We start from the raw sequence: 25,226 nt of genomic DNA, 5'->3' as shown, positions 1-25,226 counted from the left end.
TCATCAGGTAGAATTGTGGGTAAACCTCTGCACATGTTTAAATTCCCTCTCTCTCTTCAGGCTTCTGTAGTTCAATGCAGGTGTGTTGAGATTCTCTGGTATCCTTCTTTTGTGCATTCTGTTTTTCTTATTTACTTTTTAAGTCGTTATTTTTTTTCTTCTAAACATGTTTTATAACCCTCTGCAGTCTTCTTTTATCCAAAATACTTATCTGTGTGTCTGTTTATTGCATTCTTAATTATTTTCAGTGATCAAGATTCTTTAAAGGGGGGTTGCAGGAGAGAGCAAGTGGGCAGGGAAGGCCTTAAACAATCTTCATTTAATTCTGTAACCATAGCTTCCACTTTCCTCCTCTCTGGTCCTCTGCTAACTTACAATTCTTACCCCTTGCACATAAGACCCTGACTTTCCTTCATTTTCTTCTCCCTTTATGTCATTCTTCAGTAGAAAATTTCTGCTTATGCTAGGCCAGTTAGAAATGAATTCTTGTTATACCTACTATACAGCACTGGTTTAGCTCTAGATGGTTAGTTGGTTCATGGATTAACCCCAGATTCATAGTATCATTAAGAGATGGATGGAGAATGGAGCCCACCCAGAGAAGTCAAAGGACACTTCTCCCAGGTCACACAGCTGCTTATTGACAAGCTAAAACCATGACCCTGGTTCCTGACTTGGAGCTGAATTCCTTTTCTCCTAATCACATTACTTGCCTTTGAAGCCTTGGTTGGGAGCAGTCCTTTGTAACATTTTCTTTTTTCTTTCAGCCTTTGGGGAATTGTGACTTCTTTTGTTTAATTTAATTTCAATTGTTTTCCTTAACAAAGATGCTAGATAATATGAATTTCAAGAGGGTTAAATTTAGTTCTTTGTCAAAGATATATTTGAGAATTATGTGGTGTCTCTTGATAAAATCTAAGAACTGTGTCACAACTTCCAGGACTTGTAATCACTGTCCCAGGCATAGAGGTTTGAGACAAGGGAGACTGGTGACCATAGTTCTACGCGGGTGAGGGTTTGTGTAGGAAATCAGCTGACACACAGAGGGTAGTCAGGGTCAACAAGCATGTGTTGAATTCCACTCTTTGCAAGGTACTAGGACTAGGTGTTGAAAGAATACACAGTCCCTACTTTCACGGAATTCAACTTGAGAAAAGAAGGTTGTGTGTGTATTTAGAGAGATACCATGGAGAGGCTGTAATTCCTCTTGTCCTGATTTGGTCACAGAACTAAAGGAGATGGAGCTGCTGTTCATTGGGACCTTGAAGGAAATCCCCCAATAAGCTGGTTTAGCCCTCAAATAGGGCAGGTGGGGTTTCCCAGAGTCCCAAGGTCCAGTTGTATTTTCTCAGTAAAAAGGGCAGGTGGGGGGAATGGAGTTCTTGATATTCTTTCCTCCTGTTTCTGCTGGTAAGCATTAAGCTAGATACTTTCTAATTTTTTTTTTTTTAATGCTGTTTCTTTTGAGCAGTAGGGGGAGTGTATCAGAAAAAAAAAAACTAATGAAAATCATGATGCTGCATGTAAATCAAGCAATTCATCAGGCCTGGGGGAAGTTGATGCCCTGTTTTCGGGGCATCTGAAAGGAGCTTCTGACTGGAAGGAGCATACAGGTGTTCTGATCTTTGCAGCCCTGCTCCAACCTGTGCTGCTCGACTCCTTCAGCTTTGGTTGGTTTAAAACATCACATTATAACAAAGTTCAAAGCCCTTGTCCTTGCTTTCTCAATCCCAAGGAAGGAAAATGGGTTATTTTCAGCCATATATGTTTCTTTTGTTTCAGAAAAAGTGTAAAAGCAAACAAACAAGAAACAAAAAATGGACAACTAAACCTTCCAATAAGACAAACTTCAACAGCCATGATCGACTTGTGGAGCCTTTGTTAATGGACCACCTAACAGGGGTGCTCATGCAGGAGTTTTCCGGATTGATAGCTAATGTACAGATAACTGAGCCAGGCCCTGGCTGTCATCATTTTGCTGTTGGAGAAGTGAACATCAGAGGGGGGCTCAGGACTCACTCCACGTGACACTTGTAACATTTTCATTGCTCACCAAGAGGGGTATTGGTGGTGGTGGGAGTGTGTGTTTGTGTGGAAGAGAACGGTAGGTCTGCATGCCCCCATGCCCAGCATGGGTAATGCAGCTTTCTCTCAGAGAGTCTGCTCCACGAGGTAGCTTTGTGGCCCCACCTCAGTTCTGCTCTTTGCACTGTTTACTTTACTATCTCTCCCAGCAGCTGTGTGAATGGGAGAGCCACAGCCTGCTGAAGTACCCTTCGGCTGTTCCCAGTGACCCTCAAGTCTTCAGAAGCATTTGAGTGAGAATAATGCTGAAATCCTTAAGCTATTTGGCTCAAAAGAAAAGCTGCACTGCCATGGTGATAAAGCTCCCAATTGAATAAAGAAAATGGCAATTTCCAAGAATCTGGGTGGTAGTTGTTTTAGTCAAGTTGAGAAATGGGATCACTGAGAAGGGGATTTCCGCAGCATCTAGTCTGTCAGGGTAACAGTTATTCCCCTCTGCCTCCTGTTTACAAATTCCAGGAAGGGAGCATGAGGCCTCGGGTTGCATCTCCATTCCCAGTAAGACAGGCAGTCTGCAGGGTCTGTCAGAGTTCTTCACGACAGTTACGCTGTAGTGTTTCCTGTTAAAAGTACTTCATATACTGAACATAATCTTGGTATTTCACAGATGCCACACGTGTATGAATGTCCTTCCTAAAGGATTTCTCTATTCCTAAAGAAATAGAGAAATACACTGGAGTCTACAAGCCTTTGTTCCTGAGGAAGTTGACAAGGATTTCACTTAGCTTTGTGTCCTGTCAGACTCCTTGAGGGAGGTCGTAAAAACATTTCTCCCTTTCCCCCTCTCTTTCATTCACCCTAATGGGACAAAGAGTTGCTGGATTCAACAACATTCTTTCCCAAATGATTCTTAAGGCATGAGGGTCACTCAGATTTATTTTTAAACTCACAACCTCGGGCTGAGGGAAAGCAGTTGTCCTTACTGAATTCCCTTGGGGGCTTTCAGCTGCCCAGACACCCCACGTCTTTATGGGGCACATTCCAGCGGTCTTAAAGCCCTGGCTCTCAGAGTAAAATCTGGTCTGGCGTCTCACTCGTGGAATCCCTTCCTGAGCCATGGCATGAATTAGGTGTCAGCTTGGAAAGCAGAAGGAACAGGTGGCCTGTGAGCTTAATATAATACTTCCGGCTTGGTAAAGTGGTTTTGGAGCCTTGTGCTTATTGAAAGTTTCCTTCTGCTTTCTTGTCAGCTTTAACCATATCTTGATGGTCTTTAGTACCCTTCTGGGATTTTCTAGGAGCGTGCTGGAGACTGTCAGAATATAAGGAGTTAAATCACAGTGAACTTGTGGAGAATAATTAAACAGTGATTAAGTGATATTTTAACTCCTGTTGGAGAAGGCAATGGCACCCTACTCCAGTACTCTTGCCTGGAAAATCCCATGGGCGGAGGAGCCTAGTAGGCTGCAGTCCATGGGGTCGCGAAGAGTTGGACACGACTGAGTGACTTCACTTTCACTTTTCACGTTCATGCATTGGAGAAGGCCATGGCAACCCACTCCAGTGTTCCTGCCTGGAGAATCCCAGGGACAGCGGAGCCTGGTGGGCTGCCGTCTATGGGGTCACACAGAGTCGGACACGACTGAAGCGACTTAGCAGCAGTATAGGTGAGAAATGGAAATCATCAGGAAAAAAGTTTGGCTGGGGTCATCTTATCTTTGTTGGCCAGATCCTGCCTGCCCTTACTCAGTTTCATTTTTAGCTGTGAGGTGAACTCACATACACTTCTCTACTGATGTCCATCTTTGTCTTTGGTTGTACTGCTCCTCCTTCCCTTTCCTGTTACCCCCTCCTCTTCTCTTTCTCCCCTCTTCGCCTCTGCCTCCTTCCCTTCCTCCCCCACGTTTCTTTAATTAGTCTGGGAAAACCAGTTCCACTCAGAACAGTTGGAACGGGACTCAGTTCCCTTCTGTGTTTTCTGTTCCTTGAAGGCCTTGAGATGAAGCAGAGAGATAGGAGATTTGGGATATTTGGAAGGCCACAGGACTAGTGGGAAAAGCACCAGATAAAGATTTGAAGATGCCTGGGTTTGAATCCCAGCTCTCCTGGGATCCTACCTGTGTAACCCTGGACAAGATACTGAATCTTTGCAAGTCTCTCAGCTTCCTCTTGTATAAAATGGGGATGTGATTCTTATCTGAAAGAGTAGGAATTAGAGAGGATTAGAGGTATGTATGTAAAGAGCCTTGCTTGCCACTCACAGTAGGTATTTGATTGTGTTTGAAAGTAGGAGCTTTGCTGTATGATGGAACAGGTAAGAGTTGATGGTAGGGTTTAGATTGCCTTTGGTTAGCTTTTTGCCTGTTTAACTACATGTTAATTGTATAGTTTATATAATATGAAGTTATGTTATTCTTTGCCTTTTTTCTTATCTAGTAAATGTAGTAGCAACCCAAAGGAGAGTTAGGAGCCCTGTTCCCTCTAGTCTTCATCACCCATCGTTCCTCAGCCATTCCAGATAAACAAATTTAAGTGAAAAGAGTTTATATATAAATGTAGAATTAAGGCTTTAAAATTATTTATTTAATTGGAGGCTAACTGCTTTACAATATTGTAGTGGTTTTTGCTGTACATTGACATAAATCAGCCACGGGTGTGCATGCGTCCCCCATCCTGCACCCGCTCCCACCTCCCTCCGCATCGCATCCCTCAGGGTTGTCCCAGTGCACCAGCTTTGAGAGCCCTGTTTCATACATCGAACTTGGACTGGCGATCTGTTTCACATATGGTAATATATATGTTTCAGTGCTGTTCTCTCAAATCATCCCACCCTCACCTTCACCCACGGAGTCCAAAAGTCTGTTGTTTATATCTGTGTCTCTTTTGCTGTCTCACATATAGGGTCATCGTTAACATCTTTCTAAATTGCGTATATATGTGTTAATACACTGTGTTGGTATTTTTCTTTCTGACTTACTTCACTCTGTATAACAGGCTCCACTTTCTTCTACCTCAATAGAACTGATTCAAATGCATTCTTTTTAATTGTTGAATAATATTCCATTGTTTATGACAAAGCTACAGTCATCAGGACAGTATACTACTGGCACAAAGACAGCAATATAGATCAATGGAACAAAATAGAAAGCCCAGAGAAAAATCCAGGCACCTATGGACACCTTATCTTTGACAAAGGAGGCAAGAATATACAATGGAGAAAAGACAATCTTTTTAACAGGTGGTGCTGGGAAAACTGGCCAACCACCTGTAAAAGAATGAAACTAGAACACTTTCTAACACCATACACAAAAATAAACTCAAAATGATTAAAGATCTAAATGTAAGACCAGAAACCATAAAACTCTTAGAGGAAAACATAGGCAAAACACTCTCTGACATAAATCACAGCAGGATCCTCTATGTCCCACCTCCCAAAGTAATGGAAATAAAAGCAAGAATAAACAAAGGGACCTAATTAAGCTTAAAAGCTTTTGCACAATGAAGAAAACTATAAGCAAGGTGAAAAGACAGCCTTCAGAATGGGAGAAAATAATAGCAAATTAAGCAACTGACAAAAAATTAATTTCAAAAATATATAAGCAGCTCATGTAGCTCAATACCAGAAAAATAAACAACCCAATCAAAAAATGGGCCAAAGAACTAAACAGACATTTCTTCATAGAATTAAGATTGTGATTGCTTCTCTTCTTCAATTAGATTGCTACGTTCAAGTCCATTTTATATGTAATATCTGAATTCCTACTCTTAATACCAATGCAGCTATTTATTTCTCTCAGGAATGATTTATTTACATAGAAGATGTAAGTTAATTTCCGAACACTTTTTATGTTGTCATATTTGAGACATTTGTGGTGGAGAAATAGGTCATGGTTATTCCATTCTTCTTCCTTTACTGAAGTGGAATGAGCCGAGGCCACTGGGCTTGGCACAGCGCAGGGCCTTTGCCATTCCTTTCAGCCCTTGTTGTGCTTGGCTGTGTCCCTAGGTCTTAGGACTTAGGCTGCTCAGCTGTTTTGGAAACTTGCGTAATGCATTGCTTTGCAGTATGAAAGATACGCTGTGGCTTTGTAATCCTCATCTTTTGACGTATCACTTCTTTTGGGGGAGGAATCTTCAAAAATCAAGTGTCTCTAGAGTGCTTAGTATTTGAAGAACATAAGGAAGTTTGAGTACTTTTGTCTCAAAGTATCACAAGACATCAGCTCAGATTGCTTTTTATTTTATATATTCATGAATTAGAAGACAATATTGTTAAGATGGCAGTACTCCCCAGATTGATCTACAGATTCCATACAGTGCCTACCAAAACCTCTGTTGGCTTTTGTTTTGCAGAAATTGACAAGCTGATCTTAAAATTCATAAAGAAATGCAAGGGACCCATGGTAGCCAAAATAATCTTCAAAAAAAGAAGAGGAAATTGGAGCACTCACATTTCCCAATTTGAAAACTTTACTACAAAACTACAGTAATCAAGACAGTGTGGTAATGGTATAAGAATAGAGATATAAATCAGTGGAATAGAATGAGAATCCAAAAATAAACCCCTGCATTTATGGTGAATTTTTGATAAGGGTGCCAAGAAAATTCAATGTGGAAAGAATTCCCTTTTCAGCAAATTATACTAGGACAACTGGATATCCATATGCAAAAGAATGAAATTGGACCCCTGTCTTGCATGATGTACAGAAGTTAACTTGAAGTGGCTCATAGACCTATGTGTAAGAGCTAAAACTATAAAACTATTAGAAGAAAACTTAGGAATAAATCACTGTGACCTTGAAATAAGCAATGGTTTCTTGATTATGACACTAAAAGCACAAGCAACAAAAGAAAAATGTAGATAAATTAGATTTGATCAAATTAAGAACTTCTGTGCTTCAAAGAACACTGTTAGGAAGGTAAAAAGATGCCCCATAGAATGGGAAGAGATATTTGTGAACCATACATCTAACAAGGCAGGGGTTTCCAACCTCTGGGATCTAATGCCTGATGATTTGAGATGGAGCTGATGTAATAATAATAGGAATTAAGTATAAATGTGATGCACATGAATCATCCCCACACCATCCTGCTCAATCTGTGAAAAAATTATCTCCCACGAAAATGGTCCCTGGTGCCAGAAAGCTTGGGGACTGCTGTATTAAGGGACTTGTATCTAAAATATATAAAGTCCTCTTGCTGCTGCTGCTGCTGCTAAGTCGCTTCAGTTGTGTCCGACTCTGTGCGACCCCAGAGACGGCAGCCCACCAGGCTCCCCCATCCCTGGGATTCTCCAGGCAAGAACACTGGAGTGGGTTGCCATTTCCTTCTCCATTGCATCTAAGTCCTCTTAATTAACAGTGAAAAGACAATTTAATCACAAATGGGCAAAAGATTTGAATAGATGTTTCTCCAAAGAAGAAACATAAATGTCCAATAATAAGCACATAAAAAGATAGAGATACCACTCCATACCCACTAGAATGGTTACTATAATGAAAAAGAAAGCAAGATGTGGAGAAATTGGAACCCTCATACATTGCTGGGTGGGAACATAAAATGGTGCAGCTGCTTTGGAAAACAATTTGGTGATTCCTCAAGAAGTTAGAGTTACCAAATGGTCCAGCATTTCTACTACGTATAAATCCAAGAGAAACGAAAGTGTGTATCCAGCCAGATGTGTATAAAAATGCTTACAGCAGCATTATTCTTAATAGCTAAAAAATGGAAACAACGTAAACACCTACCACCTGATGAATGGATAAGCAAAAGTGGTATATTCGTACAATGGAATATTATTCATCAATAAAAAGGAATGAAATAAAAATTGGTGCTAACATGAATCACACTTGAAAATATTAATATGCTGAGAGAAAGGAGCCAGCTTGAAAATATTCTAGGTGAAAGAAGCCTGCCACAAAAGACCACATGTTGTATGATTTCATTATACAGAATAGGCAGATTCATAGAGACAGTAGTAGATTAGTGGTTGCAGGGTTAGGGAAGGGTGGAATGGAAAGTGACTGCTGATGGATATAGAGTTTCTTTTGGTGGGTAATGAAATGTCCTGAAATTACATGGTGGTGATGGTTGCACGGCTCTGTGAATATACTTGCATTAAATTATATATACTTTATTTATACATACTTTAAAAAGTATGTGTACGGTATGTGTATGAAATTCAATAAGCTGTTAGCCAAAACATTTCAGGTAATTTGTATGTCTGAATAGTATTTTGTCAGTTTGAACTTGGCCCCTGTTCCTGCCATCATGAATCTCGAAGTTAGAGCATCACTCTTGAGCACTGGGCAGGTGACTGTTGCCTCAAAGCCTTTCTCATCTTTCTCACCTTGGGTGAGAAATTTAGGTTTGCAGTTAACTTCTTGAAGGAGAAGAGCTGATGGCACTTTGTATCAGGAACCAAACCTTTTAAGGTGAATGTTCTGAGGCTGAAACCTTTCCAAATTTTAAATGTGACAGTCTGTGCCCTACCCTCGTTTTTGTTTACCCTCTCAACTGTGTGTTCCACTGGAATCGTTTATGTTTTGGGTTCCAGATCCCATTCCCAGCTCTTCTAAGAACCTCCCTTCTTTTCATTTCTTACCTTTTTCGCCCAGGCTGCTGTTCTTGCTCTGAGGCTTTCTCTCCAAGGAGGTAGGGAGTAGCTGGAGGAGCCTCTGGGTGGCGCCCTGTGTCCAGAAGGTGGACAAAGGAGAAGGGCTCGCCTGAAAGACGCTTAGACCTGTGTTGGCAGGAAGAGATGACTCATTTTTCATCAGAGGAATTTCAAAGAAAATATAATGACAGGATGATGTCAGAGGAGCAGGTGGAGACAGGAACCTTGATTGAGGTGCTGGAGGGCGGTGTTGGATTGTATGGTTGCCAGGGTAGGCAGAATCATTGACTGGCACAGATCACAAGAATCGTCACCTGTTTTTCAGTTCCTTTCTCAAGAGCCCTGGTGTGGGCAGAGCCTTCAGAGCATGTGGTCAAGTCCGTGCCTGTCTTGGGTGTACTGTTTTTGTATCTGGGTGAGACACTTCATCCCATCCCAGTCATGGACGTATTTCACATGCAGTGTGGTGTGTATGGGGCCCTTCACTCTGTGTATCAGCTCCATGACTCGCAGGGCCTGTGTCTGAGAACTGAAAATCACATGCTCATGGTGGTTCGAGGGGTGTCATTTCCCCTGATATATTAGGTACAGGAACTTGCCTAGATAGCAGAAGCTCAGATCTCAGGGCGTGTGTACTGAGTCGTTTCAGTTGTGTCCAGCTCTTTGCGACCCTGTGGACTTCAGCCCACCAGGCTCCTCTGTCCCTGGGATTTTTTTCCAGGCGAGAATACTGGAGTGGTTTGTTATGACCTCCTCCAGGGGATCTTCCCTACCCAGGGATCAAGCCCGCATCTCTTATGTCTCCTGCATCGGCAGGCAGGTTCTTTACCACTGGTGCCACCTGGGAAGCCCCTCAGATCTTAGGGACTTTACCTTGTTGCTGAAAATGCTCTGGTTCCCTCCAGTGTTTTGGCAAGAGCTGGATCTTTGTTCTAATCTTAGTGTTTTGTTTTTTTTTTTTTTTCTTTTCTTTTCTTTGAGTTGAGTGCCCTCCTTGGTGTGTGTGGATGAAGCTGATAAGTGGGGGTAACTTACAGTCAGGATAGATAAGTCTTCTAATATTTTCATTCTGTAAAGCAGTCCAGTTGGTTAGATGTTTAGGCTCCCATTGATGTTAAGACTGTAAGGCGTGCTCCTGGTCATCACTGTGTTTTAGCAGCTACCAGTCTGTGTGATTGTGAGGTTGGATGCTAAATCAGTAGTTTACAAAAGGATAAAAGAAAGGATATTTAGTGCTAGTGCTCAAGGAATGGGATTCCCCAGTGGCTCAGTGGTAAAGATTCTGCCTGTCAATGCAGGAGATGCGGGTTTGATCCCTGGGTCGGGAAGACCCCTGGAGAAGGAAATGGCAACTCACTCCAGTAGTCCTGCCTGGAAAAAATCCCAGGAAAAGAGGAGCCTGGCAGTTTACAGTCCATGGAGTTGCAAGAGTTGGACCCGACTTAGCAACTAAACAACAACTCAAGGAATATTTGAGGAGAGATATCTTAGCAATATCAACTGTTGCTTTTGTGTTTTATGCATCATTCATCTGCAAGTGACATGGAGATAGGGGCTTTTGGGTGGCATAGGATGCTGCCAAGAAATAGGAGCCCCTTTCTTTAAGATACACCATATGTGCTGGCTGCTCTGTGTGCTCAGTTGTGTCCAGCTCTTTGTGACCCTGTGGACTGTAGCCCACCAGGCGCCTCTCTCCAGGCAAGAATACTGGAGTGGGTTGCTATTTATTCCTCCAGGGGATCTTCTCGACCCAGGGATCGAAGCCGTGTCTCCTATGTCTCCTACATAGCAGGTGGATTCTTTATAGCTGAGCCATCAGGGAAGCCCAAGATACATCATAAGTAAGAAGAAAAGTGAAAACAAAAACAAACCCCCAAACAAACAAAAATGCCTGAAATTGGAAAGAGCGGGAAAGACAGCTTTGTTTATTACTTGGTGCTGTCTTTAATTGTTGGACAGCACTACCAGGCACACTGTGGGACTGAAACTGATCTTCATACCCTGGAGGGGGCTATGGAGGACATGAGTCAGCTTTTCTTAGAGAAGGGTGCTGGGCTTCCTTGGGCCCAGTTAGCATCATTGCTCCTCCCTGCTAGTTGTGCTTCTCTCTGTTCTCTGTCCATGAAGTAACAGGTCAGTAGAGTAGATTTTTAACTTGAAATGCCAGGGAAAGTATTCTCTAGAATGGGTTTGATTTGGGAGCTTCCTGAGGATAATTTGTGATGACAGTGTTTCAGAAATCACCACCTGACTCACTGAGCAGAAGCAGCAGTCTTGTCCTGAACGTGTTCTTTGTGTATCCGTCCCTTAATAGATACAGGTCCTCTCTTCCTTTGGTTATGAGCTCAAGGCCTTTAATCATGAGGTTGAGCCAGTGGTAAGCAAGAACTATTCTGACATGCCAGTTAACCAGAATGTTAAAGGAATCCACATGGGAGCTGGGGTTCCAAACATCTCTGATTTTTTTTTGGTGGGGGAGGAGAAGGACTCCTTTATGGGTTCATTATCAACTATAGTATAAAATCCAAACTCATCTTGTCACTTAAGACCTCTCATAATCCAGCCCAACTTTCTATAAAATTGTTTTTATCAAAATTATATTTGTTCTTCTTTTAAAAGGTCAAATATTACTATTACTATGAAGTTTCTAACAAAAGTCATTTCCTGTTCTATCCGTTCCTACCTGTGAGAACTACTTAGCTGTTTCTTTTAGTATTTTCCACTGCTGCTGCTGCTGCTAAGTCGCTTCAGTTGTGTCCGACTCTGTGTGACCCCATAGACGGCAGCCCACCAGGCTCCCTGTCCCTGGGATTCTCCAGGCAAGAACACTGGGGTGGGTTGCCATTTCCTTCTCCAATGCATGAAAGGGAAAAGTGAAAGTAAAGTTGTTCAGTCGTGTCCGACTCTTCGAGACCCCATGGACTGCAGCCCACCAGGCTCCTCTGTCCATGGGATTTTCCAGGCAAGAGTACTGGAGTGGGGTGCCATTGCCTTCTCCATTTTCCACTACACTTATTAATGTACTCTTGTACTAGTGATTTTGAATTTTCAGTTTTAGGCGTTATCCGTTGCTGTTCTCTAGGAAATCTGGGTTTAGTTTTTTCATCCCTGCTCTTTCCCTTGTTTCTGTTGCCACATATTATTACCATTGCCAGGTACTCAGTGTTTAGATGGTTATGATCATATAAAGTTGCTTAAAGCTGAGGCACGTAGTATCCTACAATTATGTTTACTTTCTTGACCAATTTTTAAATTTTTTTCCCTGGAATTAGCAATTGGCCTATGTTATCATTTGTTTACCATTCTACGTGCCTATCTCCATGCTCTCCTCTGGGACTCTAGGGCAACGCTCAGTATGCTGGAACATATCAAATAATCTTTTGGTTCATTATTTCCTTTGGAGACATCCCACCCCTCCCCAGGAGTTTTCTGTTTTCCAGCTGTAGCTTTTTCTAAAGCTAAAACCCTGAGTCTTCCCTTTACCATCAGACTGGGGAATTCCTTTGCCTCTCTTCTGTATTGGCTGCCCTGTTTCCTGGATCTCATGCACTCATTTTTCTTGGTTTATTGCATCTCTTCATTGGAATATATCGTAGAGTAGCTTCCTACTGTCTTTGAGAATTTGCTTATTTGAAAATGTCTTTATTCTCCTTTCCATTTAATGGAGGGTTTGGGTGTAGAGTGCTAGGTTACAAATGACTGGCTTTCAGTGTTGCCCTTGAGAAGTCCAGTGCCACTCTGGTTCCTGACCTTTGTTTGTAATCTGTTTTCTTTTTGATAGCTTTTAGGATTTTATTTTTATCTCTGATATTCTGAAATATGAAGATGTGCACTGATGAGGGTCATTTTTACTTACTGAGTTAGGTTCTCTGTGGGTCTTGTTTATTGGAAAACACCTCTTTTATTTATTAGTTCTTTGATAATTTCCTCTCTTCCATTTTCTCCTTCTGGTACTTCAGTTAGTTGGATACTGGACTCCACTGTTGATTTTCTGTCCTCTCCCCCTCAGTCTATATTTTCTGTCTCTATTTTTGTTGCGATTTATGGTGAAGATCTTCAGCTCCATCTTCCAGCTCTTCCTTGAAGTATTTATTTTTGCTCTCATAATTTTTATTTCTAAGCATTTCCCCCTTATTCTCTGCGTATTGCATTTTTATATACTTGTTCTTGTTTTATGGCAATATTACCTTTTAGGACTCTGCAGATAGTAATCACCACCTCCCCTCAGTGTTTTCCTCTGCTTGCAGTATCGTCTGTGTTTGTTTCAAGCTCCTTCTGTTTGCTCGTATGGCCTACGTCTTTCATGTTAGAGACTCTCTTATGTCTGAAGTTTCTTGGTGGTCTTCATAATTAAGAGTTAGCCCCTAAAAAGCTGATTGGTGGGGCTTGTTGGCTGGTATGCTGTAATGACTGATGGGGTAGGGAAGGTCCATTTCCCCTGGCCAGTCTCCTTATCTGGGGCCTCCTTAGCCTGGCAGCCAGAGCTCTGGGGTTGCCAAGCAGGGCAATGGGGCACCGGGGAGGGTTGTGTTGTTCATTATGTCAGATTTCACTCAATGCTCCTGTTTTCGGTGAGGTTCCTCACTTCTGACCTCAGGTGAGCCTGAAGACACTGAACCAGTCAGTGATCCACCTCACCCTGCAGCCCCCCCACCCCACCGCCAGGCCTTCCAGGGTACCGACTGCTTCCAGTTCCCGAGCCTTTCTGGAGTCTTGCAGCACCGGTTGCCGCGTCCCCGGCCCCTACAGGCACTTAGCAGAAAGAGAAAGCGGAAATTTAAATTAGTGACCATTTATCTTTCCACTCTCTAGTTAATCAAATTTCTGTTGATATTTTAAATTCAAGACTGGTTTATAAAATTTCTGTTGTTGGTAATAGGTAATATAGAACCTAGGCAACTAAATATTTCACAGAACCGCGGAATTTTAGAGCTGGGAAAGAGTTTAGAGACCTAGAATATCAACTCATTTTATGAATAAATAAATAGATCCAGTGTGATTAAATGGTGCTAGAGTCATAATAAGCTAGAGACAGAAATGGGACTATAACTTCATTGTCTAGCTCTCAAGCTGCTAGATATAGTGATAAAATCTGATACATGCTTAATTAAATATACTGGTTAATTCAGAGTTAATCAGAGGGCACTTTCTGTTTCTTTTTTTTGTTTGTTTTCAATTTTATTTCTTTCTTGTGGCTGTTGCTGCTTGGGCTTTTTCTCTAGTTTCAGAGAGCAGGGGCCACTCTGTAGTTGCGCACACGGGCTTAGTTGCTCCGAGGCGCGTGGGATTCTCCCAGACCGGGGAATGAACCTGTGTCTCCTGCACCGGCAGGTGGAGTCTTCACACTGAGCCATTCTTGTTGAAAATTTTTATACATTTCTTTTGGTCTTAGTAATTACATAATTTTGTCATAGGTAATTTCTTTCTGATTTTTGTTTTTGACAAGTCGGGATATTGAATATTTAGTTTGAATTTTGTAAAAAACTGGGTTGTGTAATAGTTTTTCCCCAAGGCCTTAGGAAACCATGGATTACAGGTGAGAAGGATATAAGCAAACGAAGTGAGAAACGCTGTGATTTCAAGAAAAATTCTTTAAAAATGAGTGATTATGATGTATGTAGGGTGATTCTTTTTCTTCTTCAGTAGTAGAGTACATACAGTAGGAGGCAACCCAGTCTAGCTGAGTCCTAGCTAAAGTTTTGCTGTTTGAATATTTGTCAAGGATTATTGCTTGAAGTATCCTTAAGGTAAATTGTGTCAAAGGTCCTCCGTAATTTCCCTGAGTTATTTAGCTCTCGGCAGTCATTTCTAAACTGTTTGAGATAGCTCTGTTGATCATCATCTCTGAGGGGCTGGAAGCTCTAGGAGTATCTATTGGGAGACAGTTGAACAGTAACTATTGTTTTTTTTAAGGATTTGTTGAATATCAAGAATGCCAGTCACTAATCGAAACAGCCAGATGCCATTCTTTTCTTCAGTCCCCACTTTGGGCACCTGAGGGTGGATGGGCAGGTACTTACTTAAGAGGCTCCCTCTTCCTCAGATTTGGCTTTCATCAGTGCTTTGCCTCATAATATAAGGCTGTAGGACAGCAGATGGTCTGATGCTGGGGCTGGCTTGCAGTCTCCATTAGGCAGAGCTGTTGCTAGAGAAGCAGTCTTATGGTGGAATGAACCAGAGCTGACCAGTAGGCTGGGCTGGGCTGGGCTCTGCTTCATGTCCATTACTCTTGGTTTCATCCAGAATAGAAACTGTGGTCCCGATTTTAGATGTGCTTGTTGGTGTTTCTGCCTTTGCCTGCTTCTTCATTGCCACCTGGCTGTCATTGGAGAGAATTCACTATAGCTCTAAGACTCTGCAGGGAGTTGAGAGGAACTATGCTTGTTTCCGGGACGGGATGTGTGTTCTCTTCCATTAAAACTGTTACCCACATTTCCTTTTATTACTCGTTAAGTCAGAGGCAGCTGGGAGGATGCATTACTCACCAGGCACACACAGTGGCCCTGGCTGTGGACAGGGAGTCTGGGCTGAGCTCAGAGTGAGTCAGCTCAGGGAATGGAAAAATTGCAGGGTAGTGTGGGGTAGGGGTTGTGTGCCAGTGACTGTTCCTTCTCTGCCTGCTCTTTTCTCTATAAGGACTCATCAGAAAGCTGTGAATACTGGGCATCCAGTTTCGGTAGTCAGTAAGCCAACCAAACTGTGGTGATGGTGTCTCCCGTGAAAGGAATGAGCTGACTGCACTTGGCATTGTTGTCTTCTCTGTCGTGTGTGTATATGGGTTTTGAGGCAAGCTTGAGCTTGTATAATAAAGTTCTGTGTGTGAGGATTTCACTAGAATCAAGCAATCAGAGTCTCTTTGTCTTAGTTATAAATTTAGTCATCTGTATCTATTTTTGTCCAGTAGGGGTCACTGGGGTATTAAACTCTAAATGAGAGCCCCATCTAATCCCATGATAGACCAATCAGATTCCTTATCTTTATTGTTTAGAGTACTTTTTTTATTTTTAGAGCAGAAACGGAGGATGTGAACTGTGTGGAACATTAATTGTTTGAAGAGTAGATTATTCCAATGGTTGAGATGGAATTGATTAAAAAAGAAAAAAAAATAACCAGCACCCCCTGAGACCCCCTGAGTTGGAAGCAGGGAGTCTTAACCACTGGATCTCCAGGGAAGTCCTGAGATGGAATTGATTTTATGAGTAAGATTTGAAGAGCAGTTTTTAAAGACAATGACGAGAAATAAGGGAAGAAAATTGTTTATTAAAGCATCTGATATGTACCCATGTACTTTACATATATTCCTTATTTAATCTTGTGAACAATGGTGAGAAACAGGTATTTATACACACATTATAAGTATTAGGAACCCAAGTTCAGGAACATTAGTGGCTTCCCCAGGGTCACATCATTATGAAGTGATACTATCAGGGGAGATCCTGTTAGCCATGTTTCATTTGACTTTGGTCCTTGGACCCTGGTAAAGGGTCATGAGACCAGAAGATTATTAGAAGGTAAGCAGAGCCTGATGGTAGATTCTCCTGAGAAAGACTAAAATGATTCTTGTGTTGAATTAGAGTTCAGAGCAAGCTCCAGAGATTCATAAGTGGAAAGAAGCTAGCAAGTCTGTCTTTATCTTCAGGGGGCAAGTTCTACCTCTTTTTCACTTAGAGAAAAAGTGATGTGGCCGGGATGTGGTCAACTGTCTCACAGAGATCTAAAATTAGCTCTGTTTGTGTGCAAAGTTTGGTTTCCATGGATAAATAGTTTAAGTTGGTCTCTCTGACCTACCTCTTATCTTGGCCCAGACTCTTCTTTTGAGCCTTGAATGTTGCTACCTATTGACATTTTCAAGCCTGCCCAGTTATATCTTTGTTGAGCTCCTGACCCCTCAGTCAGTTGCATGTTTATGCTACTTTTGCATTCTTGATTTTCTGATATCTCAGGAAAACAAGTTGATCACATGTTCATAGCCAGACCACACTAAAAGACATTTCCCATTGAGACCATTGTTTTTATTTGGAAAAGCATTTTAAAATTGCATTTAGGTGGGATACAAGTGAGATGCTAACTCTCTTTCACTGTGCATTTACTTGGAATGCGGATATTTCTGGACAAAAATAACAACCTTGGCAAAATTCAGAAACAGCCCCTGTAGACAGGGCTTCTTATTCTTAAGTCACATTTTTCCATTTATTTAAGATACTGACTCTCAGAATATCCTGGAAAAAGTTTAATAGCTAGATCTTATTATTTTTACTTTGCTGGGGAAAACAGAACCCGAAAGAGAGGGATTATTTAAAATGGTGATATGGATATTAAGGTTGACTAATACTCTTACACTTACATTTTCCTTTTGGAAGCAGGGCCACTGAAGCCCATTTTGTTTTATTCATTGAGTTGGTGGTTTAGATCTGTTAAATACCTTGACTTACCTCCTTGCATTGGCCATTGAAGATGATTTGATGCTTTGCTAGGTCCCGTGTGGCTCTGTAGTAGAGAATTTGCCTGCCAGTGCTAGAGATGCAAGAGATGTGGGTTTGATCCCTGGGTCAGGAAGATGCCCTGGAGGAAGAAATGGCAACCCACTCCAATATTCCTGCCTGGAAAATTCCATGGACAGAGGAGCCTGGTGGGCTGCAGCCCATGGGGTCGCAAAGAGTTGGACACGTCTGAGGCATGAGCACATGAACAAATGTTCTAGTGCAGGAACAATGATAACAATAGTTAACATTAATGAGGATGAGAAAAATGCATGGACTATTCGGCACTCAGTAAGCACGAACATATATATATATATAGTGCTTACTGAGTGCGGAATAGTTCATGCATTTTTCTTACCTAATCCTCACTGGAACAGTGTGAAGAGGTAATTTTATCATCCCCATTTTACAGACAGGGAAATTGAGAATGAAAGAGATTAAGTAGTTGGTCCAAAGATACAGATAGAAACCATGAAGTCAGATTTTGGGTCTAGGTTTGGCTAAAGATTGTGTTAGAGTTCTGGAAAGATGGAAAGAGAGAAAAGAATGGGGCTTGGGGAGAGTTTGGCTGCTGGACAGAATTCATATCTCGAGAGACTTGTGGAAGTGGAATTTCTGAATCAATAAATTAACTTTTTCCTCATAATCTCTCAGGTACATTTGGAAGTTCACTGTTAAAAGTGTCTTGGCTCCTTTGTTAGTGTGTGTTATCTGCTGGGCCTGTTTAGAGAAGCATGTTGAGTTATTCCTGCCATAGGATGAATAGTTTTCTGGGCACTTGCTCTCTGGTGTGTTTTTGTGGTGCAAATAGATGTTGTATTTTGGGAATCTTGACGATTTGTTGGATCCAGTTTTTCTTTTTCCAGTATGTTCCCCCGTTATTCGTGGCCCTCACAGTGCTCTTTAGATCCTCTTGCTCTTTTCATCTGTTCATTCATTTATTCATTCATTTCATGAGTAGATCTTTAGTGATGAGATTTTATATAGGAGAACGATTTTAGCTTCAAAAACTTTAGTGGTGTAAAAATATATACACAGCTATTGTTATAAAGTAGAAAATGCTAGATGTCATAAGAGAGAAGCCTATAAATTATAAGTGCACAGAAGTTGTTTACTTCTAACTGGAATGGAGGGAGTCACCAGGGAGAATTCCGTGGAAAGACTGGCTTAAATTGATCCACAGCAGTGGGACTTTGACTTATGGAAATGGGAAGGAAATACATGCCAGGGTAAGTGAAGGAAACTTTGTAAAGCCAGAGTTTTTAACTTGCTCACTGTGAGAAATGCAAGTTATAGAATTAAATGACAGATGAGTATTTATTGAGCATTTAAGACAAACCAGGCATTACGTATGCTTCAGGGAGATTAATCTCACAGTGGATGAGAACAGGGTCAGCAGGTTGGAGACTGGGATTAGGAAAATTAGATTTGGTAATTTTGGTGATAGGTTAGGTAAGTGATCAGTTTACCAAGGTTTTGTATAGTCTGAGCAGTATTCAGATGTCTTTTTTTTTTTTGGCTGCAGCTTGCAGCTTGCAAAATCTCAATTCCCTGACCAGGAATTGAACCTGGGTCAAGGCAATGGAAACCTGGAATCCTAACCAGTAGGACACCAGGAAAAACTGCCTGGTGTTTCTTCTTCTTCTTGTTTGTTTGTTTTTTTAAGTTAAGTAATTAATTTATTATTGGGGCTACGCTGGGTCTTGGTTCCTGTGCTTGGGCTTTCTCTAGTTGCAGCCAGCAGGGGCTACTCTCTAGCTGCAGCGTGCAGGCTTCTCTTTTGGAATGTGGGCTCTAAAGCTTGGACTCAGTAGTTGTGGCTCTCGGGCTTAGCTGCCCTACCACCTGTGGAATCTTCCCAGGCCAGGGATCGAACCTGTGTCCCCTGCATTGGCAAGTGAATTCTGAACCACTGGACCGCCAGGGAAGACCTATTCAGAAGTCTTGTGATTACATGTATTAAATAGTTTTTTTGCTGTCCCTCCAAATAATGATAATTACAGACAGTATTTATTGAGCACATACTGTATGCCTGGCACAATCTAAACACCATAAGTGCCTTAACTCATTAATCCTCACTACAGCTCTGTGGGACAGGTTCTATTATTATCATCATTTTACAGATGAGATGGAGGTTCCTTGAAGTCACTTATGTAACTTGCCCACAGGTGCTAATGTACCGTATATAGTAGAGTCTAGATTTGAGCTCAAGTAGGCAGACTATAGCCTGTGGGGTCGCAAAGAATTGGACATGATGGAACACAGCACAGTCTGGTTTCAGATTGGGCCTGTAATCACCATGCTGCTAAAATACTCATGGCATCTAGGTTATTGAGCAAGAAATTTGGATTTTTTTCCTGCCTTTATTGTGTTCAGTGACTCTTGGGTATGTAGAAAATTCTTTTTAGACATTCTGAACCTTTGCATTTTTATTGTTGTCTCAATACCGTATTGCTAAATCTTAGAGATCGGAGTCATAGATGTCTCCTAATGAGCTTCTGTGAAGCCCACATCCTTTGCCTCCTGGACTCACTGGGAAAACACAGGTGACAGGCACTCAGGGCCAGGATTTGATGCTGGACCTCCCAGTTCCAGAGACCCGTGGTTTCTAATCCTGTTAGTCATGTGGTAGTCTCCACCAAAATTTTAATCTTAAATTGTATTTGATTTTTTTTTAGGTCTCTTTTTGTAAACATTATTTTTCTACATTTCACTCTTTTAAATGGGTCTTATATTTCCAATCTGTATCTGCTAAAGTTCTGATGCTGGTGGATGTTGGTTAGTTTTGAGACCAGATGTACTCCATGACAGTTCAAATAAAACATACAGCCTCCTTTCTCACAGGCTTGCTTTCATCTCAGTCACAGATACTGACGTGATTTGGGGCTGTTGCTCTGTTTCAAGATTTCTGTGGGTAACGGTTGTGGGTGACCAATCCTAAATTCTTGTGAGTGAAGTAATCTGATAGAAAGGCAGGTCTCAAGTCTTAATGAAGTTCAGAGTGTTGCTTCTACAAGGTTTTGTTCCTGGTTTGGGGCCCTTTCCATTGGCTTTTAGCAAAGGATATCCCGGAGGGTGCTGAATATGTCTTTAAATGGCCTATTCTCTGTGTCATAAATGATCTCTAAAACGAAAACTAGCCACTCCCCTTGCCAGCTTCTAACCACTTCCTGTGACAACACACAGATCCATCTTAGTTTTTCTGAGTGAAAACATTATTTTCACAAGGCAATTTCTCTGCCCGTTTTCCTTCCTTCAAACATGCATGTGTACATATACACAAAAGCTAGAAACAAACTTTAGATTTGTGATATGTAGAAAAACGGTGTATCCAAGGCATAGCATGTTATCTTAGAAAAATCTACAAAGAATAGATTAAGTTGGATACTTTCCATTATCTTCTCTGATAACAGTAGATTCAGAATGTATCTTGCTATTTGAGTCTTTGAATTTTTTTTCCCTCCAAATTTCCTAGGTGTTTTTGAATGGCACAAGCATGATACATGATTTTCCAATTAAGACAGCCTTGCAGTGGCTTCAGGTAGCAGCGTAAGGAAGAGAAATGGCTTTCATATTAGGAAATGAAAATTTGGTGAAGATACTTAAAAGATTGCAAAGAAGTGTTATACAGTGGTGACACAGACAGCACTAGCTCTGTAACATTTTGTGTTGAAATTGAGATTCTCTCTTTAGAGCTGGGTAGAGCTCTTTATAGGCTCTGTCTTACAAAGAGGAAGTATTCCAAATATTTAAATATCTAAAATTGTTTAACTTCAAATTAGCATACAGATTTTGCCAGAACTTTTCAGCAAAAGGAGGTAGTGTGCTTAAAATAAATTGACTAGAAATCAGCCAGATAAAAGTTCAGATGCCAGTTCATCCTCTTACTTTGTGACCATGTGTAATTCGAACAAGTTACTGCCTAAGTGATCTCACGTAGTTTCTTGACTGCAAGACAGTATCTTGGGTCTCTCCCAGAACTCTGGATTCATATATTCAATTGCATATTCAAAATTCCACTAAAATGTCTACTAGGCATTTCAAAGTTAATGTATCCAAAATAGAATTCCTACCCCATTCCCCACCCCTCACGAAAAAAAAAAAAAAAACAACAAAAACACGCCAAGCAACTACAACCACCAATGAACCGCAGACCGTCTGCTTCTCTGGCTGCCTTCCCCATCTTAGGAAATAGCAGTTCTGTCTTTAATTTCTCAGGCCCAAACCTGGAAGTCATTCCCAACTCTGTTCTTTCCTTGCTCACCCCACATCCAGTCTATCCGCAGATCCTGATGACTCTTTTTTTCTTTTTTAGTTTTAAAAATATTTATTTATTTATTTGGCTCAGTCGGATCTCAGTTGGGGCATGCAGGATCTTTTTTTCCAAGTTACAACATGCAGGAATTTTAGTTGTAGCATGGAGGATCCTTATCTGCAGCGTGTGAAGCCCTCGTTGCGGTACGTCGGATCTAGTTCCCCGACCAGGGGTCAAACCGGGACTCCTGCATCCTGCATTGGGAGCGCAGAGTCAGCCACTGGAACACCAGGGAAGTCCTGACTCTTTTTTTTAAATTTGTCCAGAATATGACCGTATCTTACCATCTCTATCACTGCACCCTAATCTCGGATATCATTTCTCAGGCACTAGTTTTCACTTGGATTATTGTAATCACATTGTAACTAGTTTCCCTGCTTCTGCTTTTGCCTCTCAATACAGCAGTCTGTTCTCAATACAGCAGCAGGAGTGGTCCTTTTAAAACCTAAGTTAAATCCTATCACTCTCTCACAGGAAACCCTCTAAAGGTTTTCCATTGCACTTAGAACAAAAACTGGAGTCTTTACATATGCTCTATACAGACACAGGTGATCTGACCCCCACCTCTGGTCTCGTCTCCTGACATTCCTGTTCGCTTTCAGCTTCAGTCATTCAAGTTTCCTTGACCTCCCCTGAACACTTCAAGCCTACTTCTGCCTCAGGGACTTTGCACTTGCTCTTTTCTTTGTTGGGCTCGTCCTTTGTCTAGATAGCCATATGACTTGTTGGCTTGTAATCTGTAGGTCTGCTCAAATGTCATCGTCTTAGAGAAGCCTTCCCTGACCATTCTGTACAGAAAACTATAAACATCTCCCCTCTGGTTCTCCCTTCTCCTCTTCATCTCCTTAGTATACGCTTTATTTTCTGTCTTCCTCTATCTTCCTACTAGCATGTGAGTCCCATGAGGGCAAGATCTTTGCTTTATTCACTACTGTGTTACCAGTGTCTAGAACAGGAGAAGGCAACGGCACCCCACTCCAGTACTCTTGCCTGGAAAATCCCATGGACGGAGGAGCCTGGAAGGCTGTGGTCCGTGGGGTCGCTGAGGGTCGGACATGACTGAGCGACTTCACTTTCACTTTTCACTTTCATGCATTGGAGAAGGAAATGGCAACCCACTCCAGTGTTCTTGCCTGGAGAATCCCAAGGATGGGGCATCCTGGTGGGCTGCCATCTATGGGGTCACACAGAGTCGAACACGACTGAAGTGACTCAGCAGCAGCAGCAGCAGAACAGGGCATGGCACATAATAAATATTTGATGAATGAAATGTAGGTTAGCATAAAATTGTAGATGATCTTGACACCAGATTAAGGCATTCATATTGTATTAGTTCCCCCATTAAAGGCCCTTTATTAACCTTTCTGGTTAGTAGATTGTGCAAACGTAAAACCCTTCCCTTTTATTAAAAAAAGAGGGGATAAGTTTACAGATATTAAAGCAGTTTGCATTTTTAAAACTTTTTTGTGGTAACACAGCATGTTTATATACTGTAGTTGAAAAGGCACTGTAGAAATAAAGAGCTAGTTTGATAGAAAAAAGAAGTTGTAACCCTTCTCCGAGTGAAGGATCCTGGATGTTAGATGTACTCTTGGCTGTTGGGTCATCTGTGTTTTTGTGTGTCCACACTCCATTTTATAAAGTATCTCTTCATAGGAAAGTAGATGAAGAGGGGGCATTGCAAGAACTTTGCATGTGCAGCTTGGATTGGGCAGACTTCTTTCTAGCCTTCGAATGTGTTTCTTAGGTTTATTGAAATATAATTTAGGGACTTCCCTGGTGATCCAGTTGTGAAGAATCCACCTTCCAATGCAGGGGACATGGGTTTGATCTGTGATCAGGGAACAAAGATCCCACATGCCACGGGACAACTAAGCCTGCGTGTCACGACTGCTGAGCCCGCGCTTTCTAGAGCCCGTGCTCCACAGCAAGAGAAGCCCATGAAGTGCACCTAGACAAAGCCCAAGCACCTCAATGAAGAGCCAGCACAGCCAACATAAAAAATTAATTAAAAGTATAATTTATATACGATAAAATCCATCCATTTAGGACTGCAATGTTGTGAGTTTTGACAAATGTATATAGCAGTGGAACCATCATCACCATCAGCATATAGAACATTTCCATTTCCTTGTGTTCCTCCTTTGTATTCTGTTCCCTTCCCTCACCCCATGCCCCTGGCAACCACTTATCTGATTTCTGTTCTTATAGTTTGCTTTTCTAGTGAAATCACACAGTATACGTGATTTTGCATTTGGCTTCTTTCATGTAGCTTGTTACTCTTGAGACTCATCCAGGCTGTTGTATCAGGAGTATGTTCCTTTTGTATTGCTGTGTTGTAGTCCCTTGTATGGATGCACCACAGATTATTCGTTCACCAGTTGATGGACATTCGGGTTGTTTTCAGGTTTTAGTTATTTTGAATGAAGCTGCTATAAACGTTTATGTGCAGGTTTTTGTGTGGACACATGTTTTCATTTTCCTTGAGTCAGTACCTGGGACTTACATTGTTTGGTCATATGTGTGTGACTGTTTTCTAGAGTAATTTCTGGAGTGGCCAATTTCATCCCCACCAGCAATATATGAGAGTTCTGGTTGCTTTACATCTTGCCAGGACTTGGTTTTAGTCATTCTACAGGTGTGTATATGTTAAAATGTTTTCAATTGCTGCTACAATGTCCGTTTCAGGTTTTCATTTGCAAGCAGGTCTTAGTTTCATGAACGGCACTGTTCTCTGCTGTCGTTGAGCGTCCTGCTGTCCCCTTGGGCGGCTAGTAGAAATCAGGTAGATTTTTCACCTCTTGGAAAAGATACTTGTGGAGCAGTTTTGCTCTCCTTGCTGATCGTCAGCATGCCTGATGTGAGGTCTGTTTCATGGAGCTTGATCTGCATGTCATCCTCTCTGTAGTGATGTTCAGATCCCTTGCCTCTTCCTCCCGGATTGTGGGTGTGGAAGGATTGCCCACCCACTGTGCCAGGGAACTTGTGGACACTTAAACATCCTTCTGTACTTTACCTCCTCCCTGCTAGTGGTTCCCTGGTGCTGCTGTGACTTTTTCTTCTGGCTCCATCCCAGCCAGGCTGGGAATGGAAAGTTAAGAGTGTGACGTCCTCTGACAGCCTCCCATCTTGTAGAAGGGTCTGAGGCTTGTTTGTTTAAGCTGAACAGAGGATGCCAAAGATAGAGTTTGAGTCAGCTCAGCACCAGCTTAGCCGCCCCTTTTTGCTCTCCTGGTTCCTCCTTCCCTCTCCCCTCCCCCTCTGGCCAGTTGTTTCCTGGGCTTTGTCTGAGACACACTGTGGAGTTTTAGTCCCGTCTGCTACTGCGTGCGTGCGAGATGGGGGAGAAGCCGCCAGGAAGTTTCTGACAACCCTGAGCTGCGGGGCCTCTGCCTCTGCTGATAGTACGGGACGGCGGTAACCTCAGGAGAAAGGCATTCAGAGGCTGCGCCGAGCTGTGGGCTTGTGGCTCACTCAGGGGAGGAGGAAGGACGGGCCTGGAAATGCCTCTCTTAGATGCCTCTTATTTGCCACCAGCCATCTTTATTTTGACTCACGTTCTTGGAGTTGCCGGTGTTCTATACTGGAAAAGATGTGCCAGAGGCAGAGCAGGTAACGGTGCCCAGTGCTTCTTGGAATCTGCTATGGGGCTTTTGGGGGTAGGGTGGATGACAGAGGTCTTCCCACTTGCTTGCCTTAAAGGGCCAGCACAGCCTGTGGGCCATCAGACGTGAGTGTGTGGAGGACCTACTGAGGATACCGGGCTGTGCCGGGACCAGTTTAAGACTGG

At 42.1% G+C, this 25,226-nt stretch overlaps 1 protein-coding gene across 8 annotated transcripts in view; it reads left to right on the top strand.

The window, feature by feature from the left end:
• The window catches only part of MACF1 (microtubule actin crosslinking factor 1), a 337,029-nt gene that overhangs the window by 77,815 nt on the left and 233,988 nt on the right, over positions 1-25,226 (top strand). Inside the window, exon 1 of one of the 8 annotated variants that reach the window (XM_070368371.1) lies at positions 24,737-25,048. The exons of the other annotated variants lie outside the window; for them this stretch is intronic. Coding sequence (XP_070224472.1) covers positions 24,940-25,048 — 109 coding nt within the window. The 5' untranslated portion in view covers positions 24,737-24,939. Of the gene's footprint in view, positions 1-24,736; positions 25,049-25,226 lie in introns of those variants that run through there. 8 annotated transcript variants of the gene reach the window in all.

The sequence above is a fragment of the Bos mutus genome, chromosome 3, assembly GCF_027580195.1.
Source record: "Bos mutus isolate GX-2022 chromosome 3, NWIPB_WYAK_1.1, whole genome shotgun sequence".
Taxonomy (NCBI): Eukaryota; Metazoa; Chordata; class Mammalia; order Artiodactyla; family Bovidae; genus Bos; species Bos mutus.
The sequence above is the reverse complement of the archived record's forward strand: the minus strand, read 5'-3'. Positions and strand labels throughout refer to the sequence as shown.